The sequence below is a fragment of the Erythrolamprus reginae genome, chromosome 1, assembly GCF_031021105.1.
Source record: "Erythrolamprus reginae isolate rEryReg1 chromosome 1, rEryReg1.hap1, whole genome shotgun sequence".
In the NCBI taxonomy this organism is placed as follows: Eukaryota; Metazoa; Chordata; class Lepidosauria; order Squamata; family Dipsadidae; genus Erythrolamprus; species Erythrolamprus reginae.
Genome location: NC_091950.1, coordinates 357,616,687 through 357,642,621, shown reverse-complemented (window position 1 = coordinate 357,642,621; position 25,935 = coordinate 357,616,687). Strand labels below are relative to the sequence as shown.

General features: G+C 39.9%; 1 protein-coding gene across 2 annotated transcripts in view; it reads left to right on the top strand.

Annotated features, from left to right (window-relative positions):
• Positions 1–25,935, top strand: part of COQ8A (coenzyme Q8A) — a 64,817-nt gene that overhangs the window by 10,268 nt on the left and 28,614 nt on the right. For both annotated transcript variants that reach the window (XM_070734333.1, XM_070734334.1), the window contains exons 2-5: positions 13,486–13,680; positions 14,576–14,986; positions 16,676–16,742; positions 23,547–23,621. In XM_070734333.1, the coding sequence (XP_070590434.1) occupies positions 13,504–13,680; positions 14,576–14,986; positions 16,676–16,742; positions 23,547–23,621 (730 nt within the window). In that variant the 5' untranslated portion in view covers positions 13,486–13,503. The remainder of the gene's footprint in view (positions 1–13,485; positions 13,681–14,575; positions 14,987–16,675; positions 16,743–23,546; positions 23,622–25,935) is intronic.

The following is a 25,935-nucleotide window of genomic DNA, read 5'->3' as shown; positions in this document are numbered from 1 at the left end:
TTGCTGGGGCCGCTTCTCAGCTGAGAAGCGGCCCTGGGGTTTCCCCCCCCGCGCGCGCGTGCTGCCCGCCCCCCGCGCTGTTGCTGGGGCCGCTTCTCAGCTGAGAAGCGGCCCTGGGGTTTGCCCCCCGCGCTGTTGCTGGGGCCGCTTCTCAGCTGAGAAGCGGCCCTGGGGTTTCCTCCGCGCGCGCGCGCGTGCTGCCCGCCCCCCGCGCTGTTGCTGGGGCCGCTTCTCAGCTGAGAAGCGGCCCTGGGGTTTCCCCCCGCGCGCGCGCGTGCTGCCCGCCCCCCGCGCTGTTGCTGGGGCCGCTTCTCAGCTGAGAAGCGGCCCTGGGGTTTCCCCCGCGCGCGCGCGTGCTGCCCGCCCCCCGCGCTGTTGCTGGGGCTGCTTCTCAGCTGAGAAGCGGCCCTGGGGTTTCCTCCGCGCGCGCGCGTGCTGCCCGCCCCCCGCGCTGTTGCTGGGGCTGCTTCTCAGCTGAGAAGCGGCCCTGGGGTTTGCCCCCCGCGCTGTTGCTGGGGCCGCTTCTCAGCTGAGAAGCGGCCCTGGGGTTTCCTCCGCGCGCGCGCGTGCTGCCCGCCCCCCGCGCTGTTGCTGGGGCCGCTTCTCAGCTGAGAAGCGGCCCTGGGGTTTGCCCCCCGCGCTGTTGCTGGGGCCGCTTCTCAGCTGAGAAGCGGCCCTGGGGTTTCCTCCGCGCGCGCGCGTGCTGCCCACCCCCCGCGCTGTTGCTGGGGCCGCTTCTCAGCTGAGAAGCGGCCCTGGGGTTTCCCCGCGCGTGTGCCGCCCACCCGCCCACGCCGTTGCTCGCGCCTTACCGGGGCAAGAGGGGGAAGACCCAGGGAAGCCTCTGCCCGGCGGGGAAACTCCACCATCTACGCATGCGTGGAAGGGCACGCATGCGCAGATGGTGGAGTTTACTTCCGGGTTGAAAACTCGCGATATAGCGTTTAGCGAACATCGAGATCGCGAAACTCGAGGGATCACTGTACAGTAATTTCAGAGTAACTTAAGTAATGAAAGTAGGACTAAATATTATGCTATTCCCACTTTCCTCATTCCTGTGGTAGAATGATGATGTATAAATATCATTTTAACTGTGGCATTTATACTTGTGTTACTGGTAACACAAAAGAGAAATACATATAGCCCCAGTCACACTGTTCCTGGCCTCCTAACAAAAATAGAATGTTACTTTTTAAAGAGATGCCAGTAGTCCCTGTCCCAGTGATAAAAGCAGCTGCCACAATGCTGTTGCATTACTTTAACCAGAAAATAGATCAGTGCTTTGGCAACTGCCCACATATACCTTCTTAAGTCATTACGGTCAGATAAGTGGACAGAGGAAGCACATGAAAACAGCTGACATAGTATTGAATCATTTTCATGGCTTAAAGATATACCCACCGCACTATGGCAGGTGCACTTGTGATTTCCATCTGTCCTTCAAAGGATTGAAGATTAGTAGTCATGACTTAGTAAATGAAGTGACTCACACAAAGTGATTTGCTTAAAGTTTTGCAGAATGACCTTGAAACTTTTCGGAATGGCTGTTAAAAATATAAGGGAGCAAACAATTTTTGAGAATGAAGCAGAATTTAAAGCATATCTGATTTTACAATTTTCTGTACATCTACAGTTATTAGCAGCCAAAAGCTTTATATAGCTGAACATAAAGTATTGTTGGATTAGATTAAGAATTTCATAGAACCACTCTGCAGGCAGAGAATTCTTTTAGTCTATGGTAGCCAAATATAGGAATCTAGTAGTTTTCCCCCAGACTTTTAATAAAAGACATAAGCTTTCATAAACAGCAGCTCGTTTAATCACATGTATGGAATTTTGGTTGCTAATGATCAGATTTGACAGAGGTTCTTTTGATGGTTAAATATTTGGTGATAGTCTCAGAGTTATACATTTTATTATTTGGCTAGAGATACCAGTTTAAATGAACGAATATTGTTGTGTACCAGATTTTAGAATATATTGTAATGGTTTCAGTTATGATGTTGCCTCTGAGAATGTTAAAAAAAACATAAAGCACCCACCCACAATATGAAACAACTGTGGGGTTTTAACACATAGTTTGGTTGTGTTAAACACCGTATTCTCCCTGGGCTTTAGCACTATGGCCATGGCCCTAACCATACTATAGTGAGAGTAGAAAAATGTATGTTGCCTATTTTTATAAAATACTTATGTTCCTAGTCTGTAAGCAATAAAATTATCTGTAATGATGGTTATCTGCTGTATAATTACACATTTTGTGCAAATAATTGAGCTTTTTTTTTGACATTGGGGGAAAACTGAAATCTTATATGAATTATTTGCAAATTTGTTGGAATAAAATATATTAAAACTATTAAACATTTGTAGTTTTGAAAGTAATTTGTTAGTCTCCTATAATGTTTTTGATGAATAACTTAAGTTGTCTTAAAATATATTTTAGTTGCATCTTGGAGGAAAAATTGAGATAAATTCATATACCTGTAGTCTGTAGAAATGATTTTTTTCTCCAGCAATTGACCGATTATGATAACTCCAAAGTTACAAAAACAGTCGGGTAACATGGAAAATAAATAAATAAACACAACAGCTAAGTCCTCATTTAACCTTATGTGATTTATAATAAGTAATTTAGATCAGTCCATCTCAAGTTGCCATCCTTTAATGGGTTGGGGGTGCAATCTTTATCTAGTTATCCTGAAGTTGCAGACCTAATTATCTGGAGATCTCCCATGTAAAATTTCAATGATTTAGATGTAATGGGAAGTGCAGGATAAAGGGGCTTTGAATCTCTATTCCTCTATTCCTATATATATTCCTAGTCTATTCTCCTGTGTGCTGCTTGGAGAGTCCAAGCATGAACTAACTTTTGTTTGTTTGCCAGGGACTGCATAAGAAATATTTGGCCACACCTCCTCCTTGCCTCCACTGAAGCAGTTGTTTTACTCAGTCAAGCCTAGAGGAATGCACAAAATATTTCTCTTCTCAATCATACTATAGTGAGAGTAGAAAAATGCATGTTGCCTGAGCAAACATACAGAAACTGCTATTGGACTCCTTTGAACTAAAGGTTTCAGTCTGAACTAATTGGGAGTGGGTAAGTGCAGGGAAGTTTCCTTGCCTCCCTGAGGCTTGGACTGCTACTGAGGGGAGAGCTGGTTTGCCGGCTAGCGGACTAGAACCACCTCCACTTTTTTCTGTTATCGAATGGTTGCAAGCAGCAGGAGTTCTTGTCCGGTGCTCAGGCGAGGCTCCGAATATGTGAGGTGATCAACTGTGAGTCGGAGCTGTCAGATGAAAGGAGGAATAAGTGATCAATAGATTTGTTATCCTACTCTCATTTTATAGATTAAATTCTAACTGCCCATTCCTGTCTCCTAATAGTTTTCTATAATGTCAGTTTTTGGATCACAAATGTTTTTATTAGTTTGCCATTCATATCAAAATGCAACCAATGCTTTGGAGAAAAAAACTGAGCAATAATTAGTTTGTAAACATCCTTGTAGGAAATATCGAACTTGCTGTCTGGAGTAAGCAGCATGTAATTCATACTTTTAATAGTTTTTAAAAATAATAATGCATTTAATTGAATAAATTGAATAAGTTCTGGGGAGATGGGTGGAATACGAGTTTGATAAATAAATATGAATCCTGACCATCATAAATGAAGATTCATTAATTCCGGAGATGCAGTTGATGGCTAGAATTTTTCATGTCCCCAGACTATGTCTAACCCAGTCAGACTGACGTAAATAGAAATGTCAGGCTAGAACCTCTATAGTTAATTTGCTGATATATCTCTGTTTAAAATAAAAGAGCTCTCAGACTTGATCAAAACTGGCATTTTACCCTTGGTTTCTGCTGCTTTTAAGTTTTTTTTAAGGAGCAAATGGTGCAGTACTTGTAGCCTATCATTTTGGAAAAATATTTGTTATTTAAGCCAGGGATCGACAAACCCAGGCGCCTGGTCGCCAGTGGCGCCTAGAAAATGTTGTCTGGCGCCTAGAAAATGTTGCCTGCTGTACATGGTCAGGTGTGCCGCGAGGCGGAGGCCAGCAAAGGTTGTTTTGAAAGTCGGCCCCCTCGCGCGCATGGCTTCTCCTCGCTAATAGCGGCGGGCAATAGCCAGGGGAGGGGCGGCTTCTGCAAGTGGGAGCTCCAGGGCTGAGGCTTCCACTTGTGGCTGTCCCCGCCCGATCCGTCCTTCTCTCCGGCTTTCTTGGGGCTCGGCTCCTCCCACAGCTGTGGCTGCAGCGGCGCTGGCGATCTGTCCGCTAGCCGCTCCGAGTGCTGTGGGAACGCCCACCCCTCTCACAGTTCCGCTCGGTCTTCTCGGCCACCTACATGCTGCGGGAAGCCCGGGAAAACCAAGCAGAGCCCCAGGCCAGGCAGAAGAATGCCGCTGCCTTGCTATCCCGCTTCTCTCTGGCCATGCGGTTGCAGAAGCAAGCTCTCCCCCCTCACACGCACACTTTCGGCTGGGCAGGGGGCGAAGCCGACCCCCTGGCTGCTGGCGAAGGAGGTTCGCTCGAGCCTCAGAAAGGAGGTGGATTCAGGCAAAGAGCCTGGCGCAACGGGCGCAGCGTTGGAAAGGGAGCGGGCGGTGGGGGCGCTTTGCTTCTGCCTTCCTAAGGTGCTTTTTTTGGGCTCCGCGTCCGGCGAGTTTCTGCCTTGCCTTGCCTACTTAACGCGGTGGGAGAGATGCTAATTCCCATCCCAAACAGTCCGTCTTTTACCTCAGGAGTGGGTGGGCGTTTTGTCCCTGGCAGCATCAGGAGGACAACAGATGACTAATCCCGCCAAAGAACAAGAGAGAGAAAGCATGAGAGAGAAAGAAAATAAGAGAGAGAACGAGAGAGAGCAAAAGAGAGAGAGAGAGGTGCTTCTTGAAGCATATGGTAAAAAGCACCCAAATAATAAGAAAACCCCCCCAGCCCACACCTGTTTTTGAAAAGAATAAAAGAGGAAAAAAAACCAGCCCTCAACTGGTTTTGGAAATGGTTCGAGTGTGTATACACACACACGCATAAAGGGGGGAGAGAGACAGGGATGGAAAAAGAGGAGAAGTGAGAGGGAGAAGGAATGAGGGAAAAAGGGAGGAAGAGAGAGAAATGAGAAACATGAGAGAGAAAAGGGGGAAAGACAGGAGAAGTACCCAGAAATGAGAGAGCGGTATAAATTTGAGGAGGGATGATTGATGATTGACTGTATTTATAAGAGGATGTTACATGGGATTGTACATATGAGGGGGTTATGTATGTATGTATGTATGTATGTATGTATGTATGTATGTATTTATTTATTTATTTATTTATTTATTTATTTATTAGATTTGTGTCATTTTGGTTGGTGGTGTGCCCCAGGATTTTGTAAATGTAAAAAATGTGCCGCGGCTCAAAAAAGGTTGAAAATCACTGGCCTAAAATCTAAAATATCAAAATATAATATTTATTATCTTTAAAAGTAAAATGTTGTTTATAACATTTGTAATGTTTTTTTTGTTAAATTAAAAACCAAGTTTGCTTAAAAAAAATTCTGGCTCCTAAATTTTTTGGCTGGCTCCTAGATTCTGAACAACTTTGTCGACCCCTGATTTAAGCAGCTTCAATACAAGCTACATTGTAGTATTTTATGCAGGAAAGAATTGAAGTAGAGTATGGGATTCATCATTTTAGTTTCGAGTGATGTGACCAATCATTTACAGTTGTGGTGCTAACTTCCTTACTCCCTAGTGCAGTTTTTTCCTGTGTTTGGTTTAACAAATATGTTTATCAGAGTTGCTTGACTTACTCATGGATTTTCTTGTATCCCAAACCATTGTACACTACAGTATAATAATCTCTCCCCACCCCCCAACCAGATGCTGCCTAGGTGCTGTCAACACAGACTGTAGAAACCTTTGCATCTCATTTGGAAACCAAGGACCTAGAGTGTGGAGGAAGAGTGGAGAGGCACACACTGCAAGATGCTTGAAGTCTAGTGTAAAGTTTCCACAGTCTGTGTTGATTTGGGGAGCCATGTCATCTGCTGATATTGGTCCACTGTGCTTCATTAACTCCAGGGTCAATGCAGCCATCTACCAGGAGTTTTTGGAGCACTTCATGCTTCCTTCTGCGGACAAACTTTACGGGGATGCTGACTTCATCCAGCAGGGCTTGGCACCTGCCTACACTCCAAAAGCACCAAAACCTGGTTCAATGATGGTGGAATTACTGTGCTTTATTGGCCAGCAAACTCATCTGACCTGAACCCCATAGGGAATCTATGGGGGCATTGCTAAGAGAAAGATGAGAGGCATGAGACTGAACAATGCAGAAGAGCTGAAGGCTGCTATTGAAGCATCCTGGTCTTCCATAACCTCTTAGCAGTGGCACAGGCTGATAGCTTCCATGCCACACTGCAATGAGGCAATAATTGCTGCAAAAGGGGTCCAAACCAAGTACAGTGATCCCTCTGAAGTAGAGGAAATATTTTTTTAATGTATTTAACGAGTATTTAGACTTTTAAAACCCTCCCTGTATTGTTAACAACCCACTGCTGCTGACCGCTGAGAGAGACAGCTTCTCTCAGCGGTCAGCAGCAGTGGGAGCGGCTTTCCTTTAGTCGGGTGGCGGTGGACGATCTTCAGAGAGTTGAGAAACATCCACGAACTGGAGGACAAGACAACCCGAGCCATCCCCCATGACGTGCGGGCTGAAGGAAGCTGCCGCTGCAGTTTCCCCCACTCCACAAACCGTCCCTGCCCGAACGTTCTAAGACATAAGCCCCCTTTGAAAAAAATCCGTGAAGTAGCGAATCCACGAAAGATGAATCGCGAAGTAGTGAGTGATTACTGTACTGAGTACATATGCATGCTTCTACTTTTCTATAAGGTCCGATATTGTTCCATGTACAATCCGCTATGTACAGCTGCTCTGACTCTTGGGAGAAGGGCGGCATACAAGTCTAATAAATTATTATTATTATTATTATTATTATTATTATTATTAATCCTTATTTTATTGATTGCATGTAATATTCTAATTTTCTGAGATTGGATTTGGGGTTTTCATGAGCTGTACCCCATAACCCTCACAATTATGACAAATCATGGCTTGGACTGTAATGAGTCTCTCTCATATATTATGTTTCATATTTTAAGTTGCATTACTGAAATAAATGAACTTTTGCACAATATTCTAATCTAGTTTCATCTGTACATACAATGAGTGGGAAGAATCAGAAGTTGATAAAACTGTTTATTTATTTATTGTATTTATATGACGCTCACTCCAAAAGGACTCCGAGGGACTGTATTGGCAAGGATTTCTGCTTCCAGGCTCTTTAGTTTAACTATAGGAATTGGGCTTTGCAGTTTGAACCTTCAGGTTTTTGCTGAGGTTTTTAGACATTTTATGTTCAAACCTTATGAGCAACCACTGTGCTTTTATTTTATAAAATACTAGGAATTCCTTCTATAATTTATGTTCAGCGATTTCCCTCCCTTAGAGACTTTGCATATTCGACCTTTTAAAAAAATAAATTGAAGAGCATGTCATTCTTATGATTCCTAATACAGTATGTGAATAATTCCTTCTTCCTCTATCTCCTTATGCTATATCTTGCTTCTTTACTGGCTCCTCATTCTGTTATCTTTATTGTTTTTGTGCTTTGGTTTTAATTAAATTATTTGTATTAAGCATTTATGTATGAAATTAAAAGTTTAAACAGTGATTTCATAAAAGCTCTCGTTCAGTGGAACTTTGGTTTTGAATACTTCAGGAATGAAAAAGCAGTTTTTGGGGAATAGGGAAAAAATTTCTGCCTCTCCCTCTGCCTCCCAGTAATTTGCCTCCCAGCAAACAGTACACATGATATACAGTGGTACCTCTACTTATGAACTTAATTTGTTCCGTGACCAGGTTCTTAAGTAGAAAAGTTTGTAAGAAGAAGCAATTTTCCCCTTAGGAATCAATGTAAAAGCAAATAATACATGTGATTGGGGAAACCACAGAGAGGGTGGGGGCCCTGTTACTTCCCAGAAGATTCCTAGAGAGGCCCCACGGAGGATCTCCCCGCCTTTTCTGGCCCTGTTTCCTCCCAGGAGATTCCTAGAGAGGCCCCATGGAGGCTTCTCCCTGCCCTTTCGAGTTACAGTTTTAGAGGCTCGGGTTTGTAAGTAGAAAATGGTTCTTGAGAAGAGGAAAAAAAATCAGTTCTTATCTAGAAAAGTTCGTAAGTAGAGGTGTTCTTAGGTAGAGGTACCACTGTACACTATTTGTTGTGCCTGACCCATAGAAATAGCAAAGAACTAGGGAAACGTACATTATGGCAGCATATTAATTCCAGAAAGTTTTCTTAAAAGTAGTCACACTAACTCCTCCCAATAATTAAAATAGATCTACTCCAAATGTGACTGTCAAGGTTTGACTCAGCTGCATTATCTTAATACTAAACAGCACACTGTTACATTTCAGACTATACATGTACAGATGGTTTTAAAATTGATGTGGCTTTTTGCAAGTATGGTTATTCTACAGACATTTATAGTTATTGACTTACCTTCTTGCATCCAGTTTAGCACAAGTTTAGCACAAGAAAATAAAAAATCTGCCTCTCCCTTCCAGCAATTTGCCTTTAGTTTCACTTTCAGTTTAGCACCTGGCCCGCCTGCGGGTCGGTTGCTTATTTTAACAGGCCCTGTTCTGTTTGTTGCAAGGAAGTAAATTGCTGGGAGCAGAGGTCAAAGGGTGGGTGTGGCTGGGTGGACTACATTCGGAGTATAAGACACACCCAGGTTTTCACCCTCCTTTGGGGGATAAAATGGTGCATTTCATACTCTGAAAAATATGGAAATCACCTTGGCTTTGGTTAAACTTAAAAGGATGCAACAAACCTGCCTGCTCAGTGGCTCCTACGAGTCATTTCTTCTGTATGGCTTGATGTAGCCCACATTGGTTCAGTTAGCCTTGAAATAGAAGATAGCTCTAGGAGGATAAAATTGCTGCTTCTATGGATGTAAATGCTTTGTTTAGAACTTGGTGCCAGTTCAAATCTGCCCCTTGCAATCTTCATTCACTTAAACTGAGGTAAGTGAAGCATTTTTAGAATTGCTTTAAGATGTGAAATGTACATTGCCCACGTAAGTGTGGGAGGGGAAAAGGTCAGTTCTATGCTTGAAAAGAGAACTTGCTATTGAGTTCAAATGGGGTGGGAAGAGGCCCAGTCTTCCCACTGGTATAAATATGATCAGTTGGTCAGATTCAACAATATTAATTATTTCCTATTCCTACCCACATAAAGATTGAATTGCCCAAAACAACTTTGTGAGCCAAGGGGATATTTTTAAAACTACCAGCTGTTATTTTAGTGTGTTTGTGTGTATTTGTGTATATATGTTTATATTTTAAGGCAGGTATCAAACTCGATTGTGTCGCGTGATGTATCATTTTCAATATTACTACTTATTCTTCTGATACTGAGAATATATGTACACAAAATGACATAATTCCGTAAAAGAGGAATCTGTATTTTTTAAAAGTTAGCTGTCACCATTATGCATTGATTACAAGTTGCTAGGTTCTGGACAGATCAAAATTGTTCCTAAAAATACACATAGCCATTTTGTATCATAAGCAATTACATGCCTGTCAGAAAGCCATTCAACACTAGCCTACAAGACCTAGGCCAAATCCAATGCTTCCAAGGTGTGTTTAATAAAAAACTTTGCTGGCAAGCATACCACCAGAGACTTCTTCAGTGCCATAAAGCCAGTATATGTTTCTTCTAACTCAGGATGCTCCCCCTTGCTGTCATTTGATTAATTGAGCTTGATCAGAGACCAAGAAGGACTGAAAACTGCTAGGCTGAACAATTCTCAAACCTACTCAATTGGCTCAATTGATCATGATGTCTTACAACAGATTCCTCAGCTGCCAATCTTCTATGCCAGTTTGGTATAGCGGTTAAGATAGACTAAAAACCAGGATAGACTGCGAGATCTGCCTGAGGCACAAAGTCAGCTTTTGAAAACCTTGCCAACAAAACTGCAGGAACTTGTTCAGGCAACCTCTGAGAATCTGACCCGATGAAGAATGAAGAAAAGAAGATTGCCTGATGAGAAAGTGGAGAGACAGCAGATAGTGAAATGGAATGTTCTGGAAGAGGCCTGATTGAATCTTCTATGCTGCAATATATATGTATTACAGGTCCCATTTGTTAGAACTTACCTTTTCTTTAAAGTAATGTATACATTTCTGCATTTGTTCTCTTGTCTGCTTTATCTTCCTAACCTACCATGTGAGGTAGATTAAATTGAGAGATAGCAATTTATTCAATTAATAGTGTATATATTTAAAACTGAGTCTCTCAGACTTACTAAACATTTTATGCCAAGTCATTATTTGTTCTAATTATAATTGAAAAGATGTCTCTTATGTTCTCAAGATACATCAAAAGCAAACAGACTATAGAATGTGTGATTCTTTTATTGCACTGTGTCTTTCAAGTTGTAATAAATAGTCTAAATTCATATATTAAAAGCTTGACTTGCACTAACTTTTCTCTCATTCTAGTATTAAATGTTCTGATTTAACTGTCTCATAATGACAAAAGTTTGTAGTTAAGTCAATTTAAAACATGGCTGTGATCATTGGCCTTTTCATTCGAAGCCAGTTTGAGCCATAAATAGATTGGGAGCTTCAGTGAAATACTGCTAATAACAAGTAGGATCCAACTAATTTGCTTTTTCATGTAAACTAGCAAAAGGGAACTTATTTTATTTCTTCATGCAGTATGTTTAGCTTTTTAAAAAACTTAGTGGATGTTGAGCAATATAAATGTGCCAGTAATTTCCTTTATAGCTTACCCGTTAACTTTATTTTGGAAAAATGTAAAAAAGACTGTTCCACCATGACTGACTCTTTCCTTTTGCTGCTTGGCTCCTTAGCTTGTTTTCTCTTTCCTGACTTTGTTATGCTGAACAGAGCATTCTGGCACAAGGTCTTGGATAAAGGAGCTTTAGAGTTTGTTAGATCATTCATCAACCTTCTCTAGTGTTTTCTGTTCTGAGCATTGGCGCTTCCTGGTTTCAAGCAGAAAGAGCATTCCTAGCTCTGGTTCATGGCTAATTATTTAAAATAACTTTGTCCAGATCTTATAACTAAAACAAAAAGCAGAGTAGCTTATGAATATCACTAGTCAGATGGTCCCTTTCAGTAGATTTACAATTTCAAAGATATAAAACACAACAAAGATATGGGAAGAGAAGAAAGGTCAACAGTACTGTATAACCACTAACATTTAAAGTTGCAGCTCTGTGATCAGCTTGAATGCAAACAAATCAAGTAGTATGTTGAAATGTTGCTGGATGATGCTGAGTGTTGGCTATGGGAAGGTCTGCATGAATAATATATACTTTATCATTGTGTAGAGCAGGGGTGGGCAATTAATTTTGCCATGGGGCCACATGAAAAATTGGAATGGTTTTAGAGGGCCGGACTAATATAATTAACTCAGTTCTACTCTCTTCCTTTTTTTCTTTCTCCCAAATTACCCCCCCCCCCAATAACACTCACACACACAAAGAGAACAAACCTCCCTGTTCCTTATTTATTTATTTGCCTCTCCGCTCTCCTCCCTTCACTTCCTCACTCCCGCTGCCCTGGAGCGTAATTAAAAATAAACAAACAAATCCCATTGCTACCAGGCGGGTGGGCAGAGCATCCCGCTGCTGCTGCTTCCGGTTCATAGAACTGGGCGGAACCAGGAGCAACCCACCGCCGGTCCGCAGGATTGTCTGGGATACTACATATCCTCTTCATGACCAGTTTTCCTTGTTACCTTCTGGAAGGAAGCTTCATAGTATCCAAAGCAAAACATCTAGATTCAGTCACATTTTTTTCCATATAAACATCAACCTTGTGAACTCTCATTTCCTCTTTCCGCTACATATTCAAAATGGACAGTGAGTGATTAATATATGTATAGGTGTACAGTATATGTATATGTGTACACACAGACACGCAGAATATTAGTGCAGGTATATATGTATGTATATAGCATATGTATATGTGTGTTATGTTTTTGGATAGATATACACTTTCTCCTGAGAGCAGGCAGCAGAATTTCATTTTTAATGTGGGCTGGTGTGCTCACAGTAAAAAAAGAAAAGAAAATAACAATAAAGTTATCTTATATTTGTGACCAGTATTTCTGTTACTAAACAAGGTGATTATTATGACCTTTTTGCCACAGTTGCTGTGTTTAACTAGCTTTGGGTGAATCACTGCTTAACTTGACCTTAATGTACTTGCCTTTCCTTTTGAGGAGAGATCTTTTCAGTCATTGCATGGCATATGGCTTTGCTGCTTTGCAAACAGAATTAAATCAGAAGAAGAAATTTACTACATGTTTCTTTGATTGTTGGCCAAGATGTTGAGTGAAATAACTCTGGTATTTTAACAAAATATTAAGATAGAAATAGTGAATAAGCATTGTTTTGGCAAAATTATTTATTTTTTAAACTTCGACAAAACCAATCGCAGTTTATAGTTGATGTTTTTAAAAGTTAGTTGTGTACTGAGTCAAAACGAAAGGTTCCTCAAAAGTAATTCGATTCTCAAGTATGGTTAGATGCAGATGAAATTTATTTGATGACATGATGTTGACGTCAAAAAAAAAGCAGAAAACAGTATTAATGGGACTATGTCATAGAAGGAGGTGAGATTAGAGACTTGTCCTTTTTGGGTTTATTTTTTGTAGTTTGAGAATGGCATTTTAAAGATTCATAAATATTTTACAGTGTGTACTTTCCTTTCCTACTAAAATCACATCTTTCTATAGTGATAAAATTCTGCTATATTTCAGCAATAACACCTTGAGGAACTCTAGAAAATTTTTTAAAAGCAGGTCAGGAGCTGAAAGTGTGCTGTGGGTTTCCCATTGTTTAGCATTTACAGGCAGCAGACAAGGTTCAGAAGAATATTGCCACTAGTTTCTTTAGTTTCTTAGCCAAAAAATGTATAGCATTATTTTAAGCCCAGATATGGACTGATCTTATATAGACAAATAGGATCACTATCAGGTTTAGATTGTAGCATAGGCAGGAATCTGTGTACACCAATGATGGGTTTTTTGTTTAGCTGAGAAGGGAACTTTTCATTTAGCTTTGTAAAAGTTTTAAGTAGGTAACTATCAGCTCTTCTGGGTAAATAAGACAGAAAACAAAACTAAGTGAATTAAATCTACCTTATTATAAAGCTACATTAACAGAATCTCACAAGCCTGAAAGTACAAAACCTCTCATCCCCATTTTTAAATGTTTGATCCAGTAGGATGGGTCCTCTTGTTTGTTTCCTAGGCAACATCTTTTCCCTACTATCCCCAAGGCCATTCCCATGTCCCATTACAATCGCCCTGCAATAAGTAATCAATAGAATGTGTGTGTGTAGTCATGGACTCTCATAATTTGGGTTTTACCTGACTCTGTTATCTTATGTCTTCCAGTGCTGGAGGTGATCAGACATGGCAGGTGATGCCATCATGATGGTGCGAGGGCTGACAAAACTCAGTAAGGCAATCCTAGAGACACAGGCAGGACAGCTACGACAAGTAATCCTTGGTGGGGATACATTAACCATAGTCCGAAGCTTTCAGGCGGTTGCTGAGGAACAGTTCAGTGCTGCTATGGGGAAGATGCAGGTAAAATATTGCTATGTGTTTGTTTGTTTGTTTGATTTCACTTGTCTCTTTCCCCTTTAATTGATAAATACTTGCTACTGTCTTTCCCCCTTCCATGTCTTGAATGTAAAAAGCATAATATTTTTTTATTCAGTATTACTTGTTTTTTTAATCTATACTGAATATATTTCAAAGTAATATAACTATTATGTATAACTTATATATTAACAAATTTTCCACGAAGAGATGATAGTAATAATCAGTGAAATATTTCACTTGAGATATTTTACTCTAAAATTTAAGGATATATTCTTGGTGTTATGATTGCGGCTGGGGGAGAGGATGAAATTTGCCCATTAACTGAATGGCTAGTTATATAACCAGTGATAAAAAAAAACAAAAAGTCAGATGGGGCAGAAAACCTTAGGGCATCAAGGGAAGTGACTTTGGGAGAGTGACACTTATAAGAAAGTTCTAGCATGCCATTGTCAGAATTCACTTGGGCTGAGACATTTTCATAGGCAGCATAAATGTAAAAGAAGTAATTATCTGAACACTATAACTGTCTCTTTAAATAAGCACTGTCTCTTTAGATAAGCACTGTCTCTTTAGATAAGCATTGTTTTCATATTATTTTTGTGTTTTTAGTTGGTGTGAGGCCTTTTGATTTTGTTGTTCATTTACTAAGTTGTGTCCAACTCATTGTCTCCGGAGAGGGGCGGCATACAAATCTAATAAATTAAATTAAATTAAATTATGACCCTGTGGATCATAGCACATGAGGCTGCTGTGTGCGCCACTGTCCCCCCGATTTGCCCACATTCATATTCATATATTCATTGTATCATGTTCGTTGTTTTCTTTTGATAGCTAAACAGGTTTTACTGGATAATTCATTTCAATGCTTTGTTTGCAGGAACTGGGCAAACAGCAGGAAAACTTCAAAGATATTGGTGAAGAATTTGGAAAAGAATATAATTTTTCAGAATCAGAGCTGGGAGGCATTACAAAGGACTTCTCTTCTCCTGAAGACCAGGGTCACAAGCACAGTGGTGCAGAGGGCCCATCTTATTCTAATGATGTCAAAGGACCTGTTCAAAGTGGTGGGAGTGGAGATGCTACTGCAAGTCAAAATCCCATTTCTGCCAAAATGAATGCAAAGCTATTTGAAGGCTTTAGGGACCCCGGGAATCCTTTTGCTTTTGCCTTTGGCCAAATCCGGCCTTTTCACCAGGACCATTCCCCTGTGGGTGGATTAACAGCTGAAGACATTGACAAAGCCAGGCAAGCTAAAGCAGATCCACAGCAAAAGCCTCACAAACAGATGGTAAGTGTGCTATTTCATGGCAATGGAAAAGCTTCTGGCAGAGCAACCTTTATGTGTAACCAGTCTCCCTGTTTAGCTCTTAGTCACTTGGTGTCTGGGTTGTGTTGGGAGATAAATGGTAGTTCCTATTATTTTTAATTAACCAAACTTTTGGCCTATCTTATAGACCAGTACATACAGTGTGAAATATACTGAGGAAAGCTAACCTCTTTATTATATTCATGTAGTATAAGTACATATTTATTTTAGGTAAGGGTCCTGTTAACCTATTCGTTTATTTGACAAGTTCCTAGCTGGCTTATATCCTGGAACTTTTGTATCCTGCCCTTTTTAGGGAAATAATGTGTGAATCTGCCTGTTGCTTATTTATATGAATTTGTTTTCTTTCTGATTGCATGTTTCTGGAATGGACTGGCAAGAGAGATTTTATGTTCAGATAAATACGCACAGAGTAGTTTCTTCCTAGCTTTTTTACTTACAAATCATGCACTTTTCTAAGCTTCTTATTAATAATGATTTTTTAAATTAAAAAGCCCTCTAAACCACTGATTACTGTACTGTATCACGAATTGGGATTTTTAAAACATGTTTTTTCATTTATGTTTTTATGGTATGCTATCTTTGAAGTCTTGGCTATCAAACCTCAGAATAGGGAGAGCTTAAAATAATTTTGTATTTTATATAGTTTTGCTTTTCTAAGCTACATGTGTATGGGTATCCTCTCAAAATTAGTTCAACTTTCCTAACAACCAGACATTTGTTTAGAAAGGTCATGGTATTCCCTGGAAATAGACTTCTCCTTTTTAACATTTAACAGGTGTTCATCTTTTCTTTGCTGGACATTTGATATTTTGCTAAATTGTTGCAATGGTCAAGAAGCTAAGATTTGTTAGTTGCTGTTTTTTCCCCTGTCCATGAAATTAAAAGTCAAACAGGTGCAGCAAAGTTTTCTCATTATTCTTTTTGCTTTTGTTTTTTAGAAGAGACAATTCTGTTTATTCTGTACCCCCAAATATAGAAACATAGAAATATATTGTGATTCAGTTCCTATCATTCCAGTGGCCATGCTGGGTTGGAATTATGGGAATTGAAGTTCACTAGTCCAAAGAAAGAAACACATTAAGTTAAGGAAGCTTAAAATTTAATGTAATTTAAGTTATTTAATTTATAGACCGCTTAACTCCTTCCAGAATCTTGGTGACGTACAACCTATAAAAACAATACAATAACATTTAAAAGATCCAATTAAAAAAAATAAAAATCTTTCATTCCTTCAACTGAATCTAGGTGGTATTGTACTCAACGGCTCCAGACCTGCTGGCAGAGCCAGGTTTTAATGGTTTTCTGAAAGGCCAGTAGAGTAGGGGCAGAACGGACCCCTGGAGCTGCCACAGAGAAGGCCCTCCCATGCGGCCTTGCCAACCAACATTGTCTGGCTGATGGGACCTGGAGAAGGCCAACCCTATGGGCCCTATGCGGCAGAAGCTGGTCCATTAAAAAGGAAATAGTTGAATAGAACATGTTACATCACTACAAAGAACTGAATAATTGCAATGATTAAGGAAATGGCCCCAAACAGAAGTTCCTAGGACTTGGTGGGAAAACTCTATTTTAGACCATCTGCTTGCGAAAAGTTTTTTAAAATATTGTTATTAGCAGATCAAGCATCTGTTTATGCTTTTTTTGCAGCTCAGTGAACGTGCCCGAGAACGAAAAGTGCCTGTTACTCGAATTGGAAGGCTTGCTAACTTTGGAGGTGAGTCTCTTAATTTAGGGAGACAAAAATGATCTGAAGATGGAAAATTCTGAAAATACTAAAAGTCTACATGTTACATACAGAGAAAGAGTTGCTCATCTGTTAAATAAAGACAGATGGCCCTGTGCTCTGGCTCTCATAGTTTTATCAAAACACAGAAGAGATGGGGAATGAAGGATAGAGGGAGGTACCCTCATAGTCAGAAAAAAATGGCAAGTAACCATCAATGACCATAAAAATGTACATTTTAAAATATAATGATAAAAACGTACTATGTTAAAACTAATACCATATACTGACAGAAGCCAGGTTTCAAACTCTCCATTCAGTAATGAGCCTTTACGAAAAATATTTTTTTAACTTTCATTTTTATTTTATTGTTTTATTTTATTTATTTTTGCTGTTCATCTAATATAAAAGTGATACCATATATTTAATTAAGTGTTGTACACCTCTCTGTCACACACAGCTCAATTAAAAACACGTATAAAAACACAGAGAAAAGAGAAGAGGATATAATATAAACCACAATAAGGAAGCCATTGCAAGATCTTTCCAGTTTTCCGGAATCCCAATCTCTGACAAAATGCCCTACTTTTGAGGGGTTTGCAAAATGCTGAGATGGATGGAGCTAATCTCACTTCTGGGGGTGGGGGTGTGGGGGTGGGGAGTTTCCACAAGATGGACACTGTGGCAGAGAAGACCAAACTTTTGAGTCCTATCAGTTGTAATTCCTTGGTGGAAAGGACCCAATAGTTATTTTAGGAATCAATTGAATTTTTGGAAAATCTTCTCTGAAGGCTATATGAAATAATTTAACAACTAAATAGTTTAAAAAATCACATTCACATAGTGCCCTTATGTTTCCATGAAAATAAGACAGGCTCTTATTTTCTTTTGACCCTTGAAATATGGCCTTGGCCTTATTATCGTGAGGAGGGCTTATTTTGGGGGTGCACTGCATGGCCCACCGCCACCGCCTCCCCTCCCTGTTTTTGGTACTGGCTGATTACCTGGCCTGCCACCACCGCCTAATGGAGAAGGACATTGCAAGGCTTGTTGTGTTGCTGCACGCACAAACTACAGGACTGTTGTGAGCTTCATCATACCGGCACAGCTGGCATCCTGCCACTCGCAGCTGTGCCGGTGTGTTGAACCTTGCAGTAGTGCTGCCGTTCGTGCTTGCAACGACACAACAAGCCTTGCAGTGTTCTTCTCCATTAGACGCTGGCGGCAGGAATCCTGCTGCACAAGGCAGGGGCAGTGGTGTGATGATGAGTCTCACAGAGACTCATTTCTGGCGGGTGGGACATGTTGGCTACGAGAGGTGCATCCTACCCTGACATTGTAGTTCTGTCACGTTCCTTGGCGTTTCATCCAGGAAAGGAAGCCCATTGTAAAAGAAAACCTCTCACGAGTTCAAGAAGTTTGATTGGACTCATGAGAAATTTTCTTTTGCAATGGGCTGCCTTCCCTGGACATAACGCCAAGGAATGCAACAGAACTACAAGTGTTAGGCAGAACGTGTGTCTCATAGTGGGGCGTAATTTGGGGGTGGCAGGTGGGGCAGGGTAGGGTAGGGTGGGTTTCTATATCAATTCATGTTTAGAGAGGAGACAAGGTTCTGAGATTTTTTATCTATTAATTGAAAGTTGTCTAATACCATGGACGTTAGTAGGCTGGAGAAGCATGGGGTAGGAGGGGAGGGAATGTCACCTTTCACCAGACCCTCTGGCAGCCAGTGTGAAGTGAGTACATATTAGTTAAAAGAGAAGCCTCTCTATTTTATGACCTTTCCTATTTATAGCCAGAGTTGGCATCTATCCTTTATTTTTGTTTCTCCCAGATTAGATTTACTTCTATATACTTTTTGAACATTTCTGTTTGTATAACAGAGTGATAAGGAACTTCGCTTTTACTAGGCAAGTTACCACAGACCTCTCTGTATATACCATATACTATTCCATGAAATAGAAAAGAGTAAACATTTCCTTGAGTCAGTAATTGAAATGACTGCATGAGTGCCATTTTTGCTTCTTGCTGCTTGTGCCAGTAATATATACTTCCTGTTTATATATCCTGTAATATATACTTTTCTGTAATATATCAGTCCTGTAAGAAATTATAGATGTTTGATATAGCATCAGAAATTATTTCGTTCTGTGGCCATTGGAGTCTTTTAGCACTTTTAAAAAAACTTTGCCCCCCCCCACAATTTTTGTGTGATGTATATGCATGTGTAAGAAGGTGACCTATTCGGAATAGAATAGAATAGAATTCTGTATTGGCCAAGTGTGATTGGACAGACAAGGAATTTGTCATTGGTGCAAATGCTCTCAGTGTACATAAAAGAAAAAATACATTTGTCAAGAATCATGAGGTACAATACTTAATGGTTATCATAGGGTACAAATAAGCAATCAGGAAACAATATTAATATCATTTGTAAAGATACAGGCAACAAGTTACAGTCATAAGTGGGAGCAGATGGGTGATAGGAACGATGAGAAGACTAATAGTAGTAGTAATGCATCTTAGTAAATAGTTTAACATTGGTGAGAAAGTCTCCTTGCCTTTCGTAAGCTCCTTAAGACCCACCTGTGTCGTCAGGCATGGGGGAACTGAGACATCTCCCCCGGGTATATACAATTTATGAATGGTATGTGTGTATGTACGTGTGTTTAGAAAATGGGGTTTTTAAATGTTTTTAGTAGAAATTTAGATTTGTTGTAAATTGTTTTTTTGTTTTTCCCCCCCACTTTGTTGTGAGCCGCCCCGAGTCTGCGGAGAGGGGCGGCATACAAATCTAAATAAATACAAATAAATACAAATACAAATATTTGTTTAGCAGAGTGTTGGTGTTTGGAAAAAATTGTTCTTGTGTCTAGTTGTCTTGGTGTGCAGTGCTCTGTAGCATTATTTTTGAGGGTAGGAGTTGACACAATTTATGTCCAGGATATGAGGAGGGTCAGTAAATATTTTCACAGTCCTCTTTTCAACTCATGCAGTATACGGGTCCTCAGTGGAAGGCAGGTTGGCAGTGATAGTTTTTTCTACAGTTCTGATTATCCTCTGACATCTGTGTCTGTCTTTTTGAGTTGCAGAACCGAATCAGACAGTTATAGAGGTGCAGATGACGGACTCAATAATTCTTGGGCCCCATGGCTTGAGCCATGGACCGTGTGCACCACTTGCACATTCCCCCCTCTCCCTCCCTGCTGGACCACCAAGCCACAGAAGTTGGGGACCACTGCTTTAAGGCACTGGATGTTAACAACTTACCTTAGAAGACTGGCCGTATTAACATAAATGTAACATTAATCCTTTTGTACTTTGACATACTGCTGCTTCTGAAATTGATGAAACACTCTTCAAATGGAAGCATTTTACTAATTCTAATACTCATATTCCTGCCATATGAGATGATAATGGGAAGATTTTATGGCTCCTGCAATTTTGTATTGGAAGCTGGGTTTGTGAGAAATGGGTCTGTCATGGTTTTGTTCATTGAACAAACACATGTATAGCTTTGTATTTGAAGCCGAAACGGCGAGGAAGGAGTCTCTGTGACGTCAAAGCCCCGCCCCCGGAATCCCTTCGTGGGAATCCCCACCTCCTTTTGCTTGCGGTGCTGCAAGCAAAAGGAGGTGGGAAATCCCACGATGGGATTCCTCACTCTCCTCCCGGGTGGCGGTGTTGCCGAACCCAAACCGGAACTTTACCCAAGCTTTTAAAAAAGTTCAGGTTCGGCATGCCGAACACTACAAAGTTCGGTACGAGCCTGAACTTTGCAAGTTCAGTTCGTCCAGCACTAGCTATAAGCCAATGTATTTCTCAAGTCCTATAGCCATAATTCTGCAGTGTTCTGTTGCTGTCACAGTTCAAATGGAAAAAATCAGACTGTTGTGTTACAGTCTATTTTCTGTATTTACAACAGTTGATTGAAAGATGGTTGGGAGCTATTGCTTTTAAGTGGTCCAAGAATGTGCTACAATGGGAAGATCCAGCAGGTGATGCTGAACAGGCCAGGCAAAGTTATTGGCTTGAAAAGTACACGCTTGACTCAGAATGGAAATGTGGGACAAAGTGGGCCTATGTGTTAGATCAGGGGTGCTCATCCCCCGGTCCGTGGACCGACATCACTTTGTGGCATGTTAGAAACTGACCTGCACAAATGAGCGAAGCCTCATCTACAGGGCTGCTGGGTTAGATCCATCATGGCAACGAAACTTAGTTAAACTTGGAGCTTAAATTTGCTTATGTCTTTAACACATTTTCTTTATGTTGTAAATATCTACTTCCAAGATTGCCTTTTAAGAGAATCAGTGGATGTTTTAAAATGTTTTCTTCCTCACAATTTAAGCAGACTCATTTAGATGTTATAACAAACAGTATGATTATAGAGTATGAGGGAGAATCTTAAGGAATTTTAAGTTTACACAGATTCCTTTTCCTGACTTTATACAAAACATATACTTGGCTGTATCAATATAAACTGAGGAGAGGAAAAAGCCACACAAACAGTTTGAAATTATTATTTGACCAGATTTTCAGGATAGAATAAAACTAGTTTACCTAATTCAAAAATGTAGAAAATGTTGATGTTTGTAACGTGCTTCAGGTGAGAACTAGTTTAGCCCTGAAGCTACCTTAACCTTTAAGCCATACAGTCAAAACAATGTCTCTAAGCAACCTATTTTTCATTCTTTGGTCTCCAAACAATTTGATAACTGCAGATATAGGGCCATGTGGTGATGCCTTGCCTTCAAAAATTTGAGGGATTTAAGATGAGAGGTCATTTGTTCTTTTTTAGCAGAATAGTGCCTGTAGCCTTTCCTATTGAAGGATTACCTAGAGGTAATGAGTACCCCAGGAGACCTGTGCAATCTTGTGGCCATCTGTGCTCCATGAATGAGTCTTGGACTTTTTGGCAAATGCCATGTTTTTAATTTTCTGGTAAATGAATTTAATTGGTCTTCCTTGGAGCACTATGCTAATGCTCTCAATCCTCTTTTAAGGGCAATAAGTGTTGTTAATTTTTATGTGTTTAACTTTTAATACCTAATAATAGTCTTCGGAGAGGGGTGGCATACAAATCTAATAAATCATCATATAATAATAATAATAATAATAATAATAATAATAATAATAATAATAATAATAATAATGGTTTAAATATTTTAATTGATTTTTACAACTGTTTGTGACATTTTAAGCCTCCCAGAGTTTTTTGATAATGAGACAGACAGCATACATATTTATTCAAAATAATAAATACATATAGGTAGCCCTCAACTTGCCACACTTCGTTCAACAATTGTTTGAATGAATGGTTTCCAAACACGTCAGATACAATTTAAATTAGAAGTTACGACCATTGCCCTGTCACTTTGGTCCCATGTTCATAATTTGGGTGCATGGCTTGCATTTACAACCAGTTGCAATGTTCCACAACCCTGTGATTACGTTTTGGGACATAGTTTAGAACCTAGAAGATTCAGAATTATTTTAGAAATGTACTGGGAATACAGTAAACATCCTGCAAGTATTATATATATTTACCTCCCTGAAAAGTACTCTACTGAAATGATTTTGCGTGTGTGTGTGTGTGTGTGCGCGCACGTGTGTGGTGTCTGTGTATGATTGATTTCGGCTCTAGATAACAGCCTGGACAAATCCCTGCAGTTTTCTTGACAAGGTTTTTTAAAGATACGGTTTCCCATTGCTCCTTCCTGAGAAGGAGTGACTGGCAAAAGGTCGCTCAGTTACTTTAGTCTTTAAGGTAGGATTAGAATTCATGGTCTCCCAGTTTATAGCAGATCCGTTCAGTTCAACAGAGTTGGAAGGAATCTTGTAGGCCATCTGGTCCCACCCACTGCCCAAGCAGGAGGAGACCCTAATGCCATTTCTGACCAATGGCAGTCCAATCTCTTCTTACGGTGCTTACAAGCTTACAGTGTTGAAGCTCCCAGAACTTCTGAAGGCAAGCCATTCCACTGGTTGATTGTTCTCACTGTCAGAAAATTTCTCCTTCCTTCTAGGTTGAATCGCTCCTTGATCAGCTTCCATCCATTATGCCTTGTCTGGCCTCCGGGGGCCTTGGAAAATAGCTTGACCCCCTCCTTTCTGTGGCAGCCCCTCAAATACTGGAACACTGGCTATCATGTCTCTCCTTGTCCTTCTCTTAACTAGACTAGCCATGCCGAGTACTTGAAACGGTTTATTGTATGCTTTAGCCTCAACAGCTATACCAAACTGGCTCCCAGGAAAAAGACATGTCTAGGATTTATATTGAAGCTGAGAAAATGAATGAAGCAGAAGCAGTTCATCTAGTGTCCTACATGGAGGTTTTCATTATGAAACTCCAAGAAAAAACAGCCTGATAATTTTACTAAGGCATTGTCTGGCAACTGATCATGCTCAGCTGGAATCTTCAATATAAACCTGCAAAATGCAGTTGAAACATGTGATGTAAACTTAAATAAAATGTGTGCCACCTTTGTAGAATTGGGTGGGCCTTATAAATACAAATAAATATTTCCTATAGTAAATGCTTAGAACTTAGTCTACTCTTGACTATAATTTTGTGTAAATGTTGCTTAGTAAACATGACATGATTGTCTATCTCCATTAGTTATAATAGTGAGCATTGCAAAATGAGGAAAATTGATGTTTCAGATTTCAGTGATTTGTCCTAGAAAGAGTTTTAGGGTTGATACATATCAATACAAGATGTAACTCTATGCCTGAGGCATTTTAACTTACTTCCTCTTCCTCGTTTTTTCATTTCTTTGTTTATTTAAGGTTTAGCTGTTGGTCTTGGCATTGGAGCATTGGCAGAGGTTGCAAAGAAGAGTCTCAGACCTGAAGAGCGCAATGGTGAGTTTTTCTTTGTTTGCTATTAATAAGAGCTCCCAGTTTCTGAACGCTCCCTTGTTTCTAACCATGGCACATTATGCAACCATGGGGAATAACAACTCTTGGAAATAGTTGTATTAATGGATAAACCTGTCGGCATACTTTTTGCCTTTAGCTTCTTTTTTCTCCAGAAGTTTATCTGCATTTCTTACTTATGTTGAATTAATATTTTAAAAATAATGGTGGTAATGATGCTGTTCATTGAAGGAAGATGAAAACTGCCTCTTGTCCCTTAAGAAGGATTGGGGGGAAAACTGACCTATGAACTGAGAATGAGGCATGGAAAAAAAATACTTCTGTGTCTTGGTAGTTGCAGATGTCTAACCTGTTTGCTTAACAAAACATTCATGCTGGATTGTTTTGTTTTACTGTGATCTTTGAACATTATTTTGAAAACTAACCTATTTTTTTCTTCTTAGATTCTTGTTTATGTTGATCCACAATGTTCTCTATATACATACATATGTACACATATTAAAAATGTAGCTGTTCTTTTTAAAAGCTCTACTGCTTGTCTATGAACAGTCAGGTGCTGATATAAAGGTAACATTAAAAGAAATCTAAGATAGAGGGATGGGATTATTTACAAAATATGTGGCAAGAGGATATTGTTTTACTCATGTTGCTGTCTTACAACTGAACTTCTCCAGTTAGAGTTCAGTAAGGTAAGAGGATGTGAAGCAAGTTGGACTTTATTCTGTCCAAGGCACTCATGCTTCATGGGTATATAGATAAGATACCTTTGCTTGTGTGAGAAGAAGAGTATTATGCAGACATTTTGTTGCCACATTTTGGGCTGCTTACACATATTTTCTCATAGTTACTTCAACAAAGAATACTTCAACAGTATCATTATGCTAAACATTGACAACAAGTTCAATGTTGGTGTCTTAACGTACTAAATAATGGGCATTTGTCATCTTTGCAATAGCTCCTTGAAGAATGTCTATAGGGGAGTAACAGGGGAGTAACATAAATAACATACGGTATGTTTTGGGCTATAAAATGCATAAGACACACCTTAGTTTTTGGGGAGGAAAAAAAACCCAAAACTGATTGGAGGGTGGATGCCTCCTGGAATGATGATTGGGGCAATCATCTGTTCTCAGAGGTGAATTTTAGCCACAGGTTCATTGGTTGTGAGCTCTGCACCTTGCTTTTTTCCTGCCTCTGAAGCCTCCCTTTCAGAGGCTTTTTTTTGGAAGTTCCATTTCAGAGGCTTTTTCCAGCCTCTGAAATCTCCGTTTGAGAAATTTGGAGTATAAGACGCACCCAGATTTTCACTTTCATTTTTTGAGAAAAAAAGGTGCATCTTATACTCTGAAAAGTACGGTAAGTAACTTGTAATTATACCTCAGCTTGAAACCTGACTAAATTCCAGCAAGAGTTTTGTTTTCTGCTGTTATCTGGCCATTTAACTTTGAAGGAAAAAGATACATTTTCATAGCACTACTGACTACTGTGACTTTGACAAGACCCTGGTGTTTAATATTTACAGACTAACCTTTACAGGTAAGTCGTGGACTTATGATCACAATTGAGCCAAAAATTCTGTTGTTAAGTGAGATATTTGTTAAGGGGATTTTGCCCCATTTTATGACCTTTGTTGCTTCAGTTTTTTAGGTGAATCACGCAGTTGATAAATGAGTAGCCCGGTTGTTAAGTCCCATTGACTTTGCTTGTCAGAAGCTCTCAAAAGGTCGTAACTGTGAAACATATCCATAAGTCACATTTTTCAGTGTTGAATGATCACTAACTGAACTGTTCTAAGTCAAGGACTAACTGCATAGTCATTTTGTTAGATGTGGTAACAAGATACTAGATTTGTTTAATTTAAGGATTAGAGATGACACAGCTGTCTTTTAATACTTGAAAGTCTGTGACAGGAAAGATTTGGGGGTGGGTGGGAATAGGGTTTCGATTTATTCTCCAAAGAACCTGAAGGCAGGCTAAGAAGCAATGGGTGGAATCTGTCAGAGGGAGATCCAACCTGGAACTAACGAGAAATTTCCAGACAGTGAGAACAATTAGTCAGTGGATCAGGAAAGGCTTTATATAAATAGCTTTCAAATGTATTTCCTCGTGTGCTTCCAGTATGCTATATAATTATCAAACAAGCATACTGCATTTAATAGCAATAAAATGGCATTAAAGACTTGACAACGGATGTCAACTTTTATGTAAATGCTGAGTTTGTAACTTGTACAGTACGACTTCTGGGGCAATAATTATAAATTAAGGGCAAAGTAAAGAGTATTTATTACTACCATTGTAT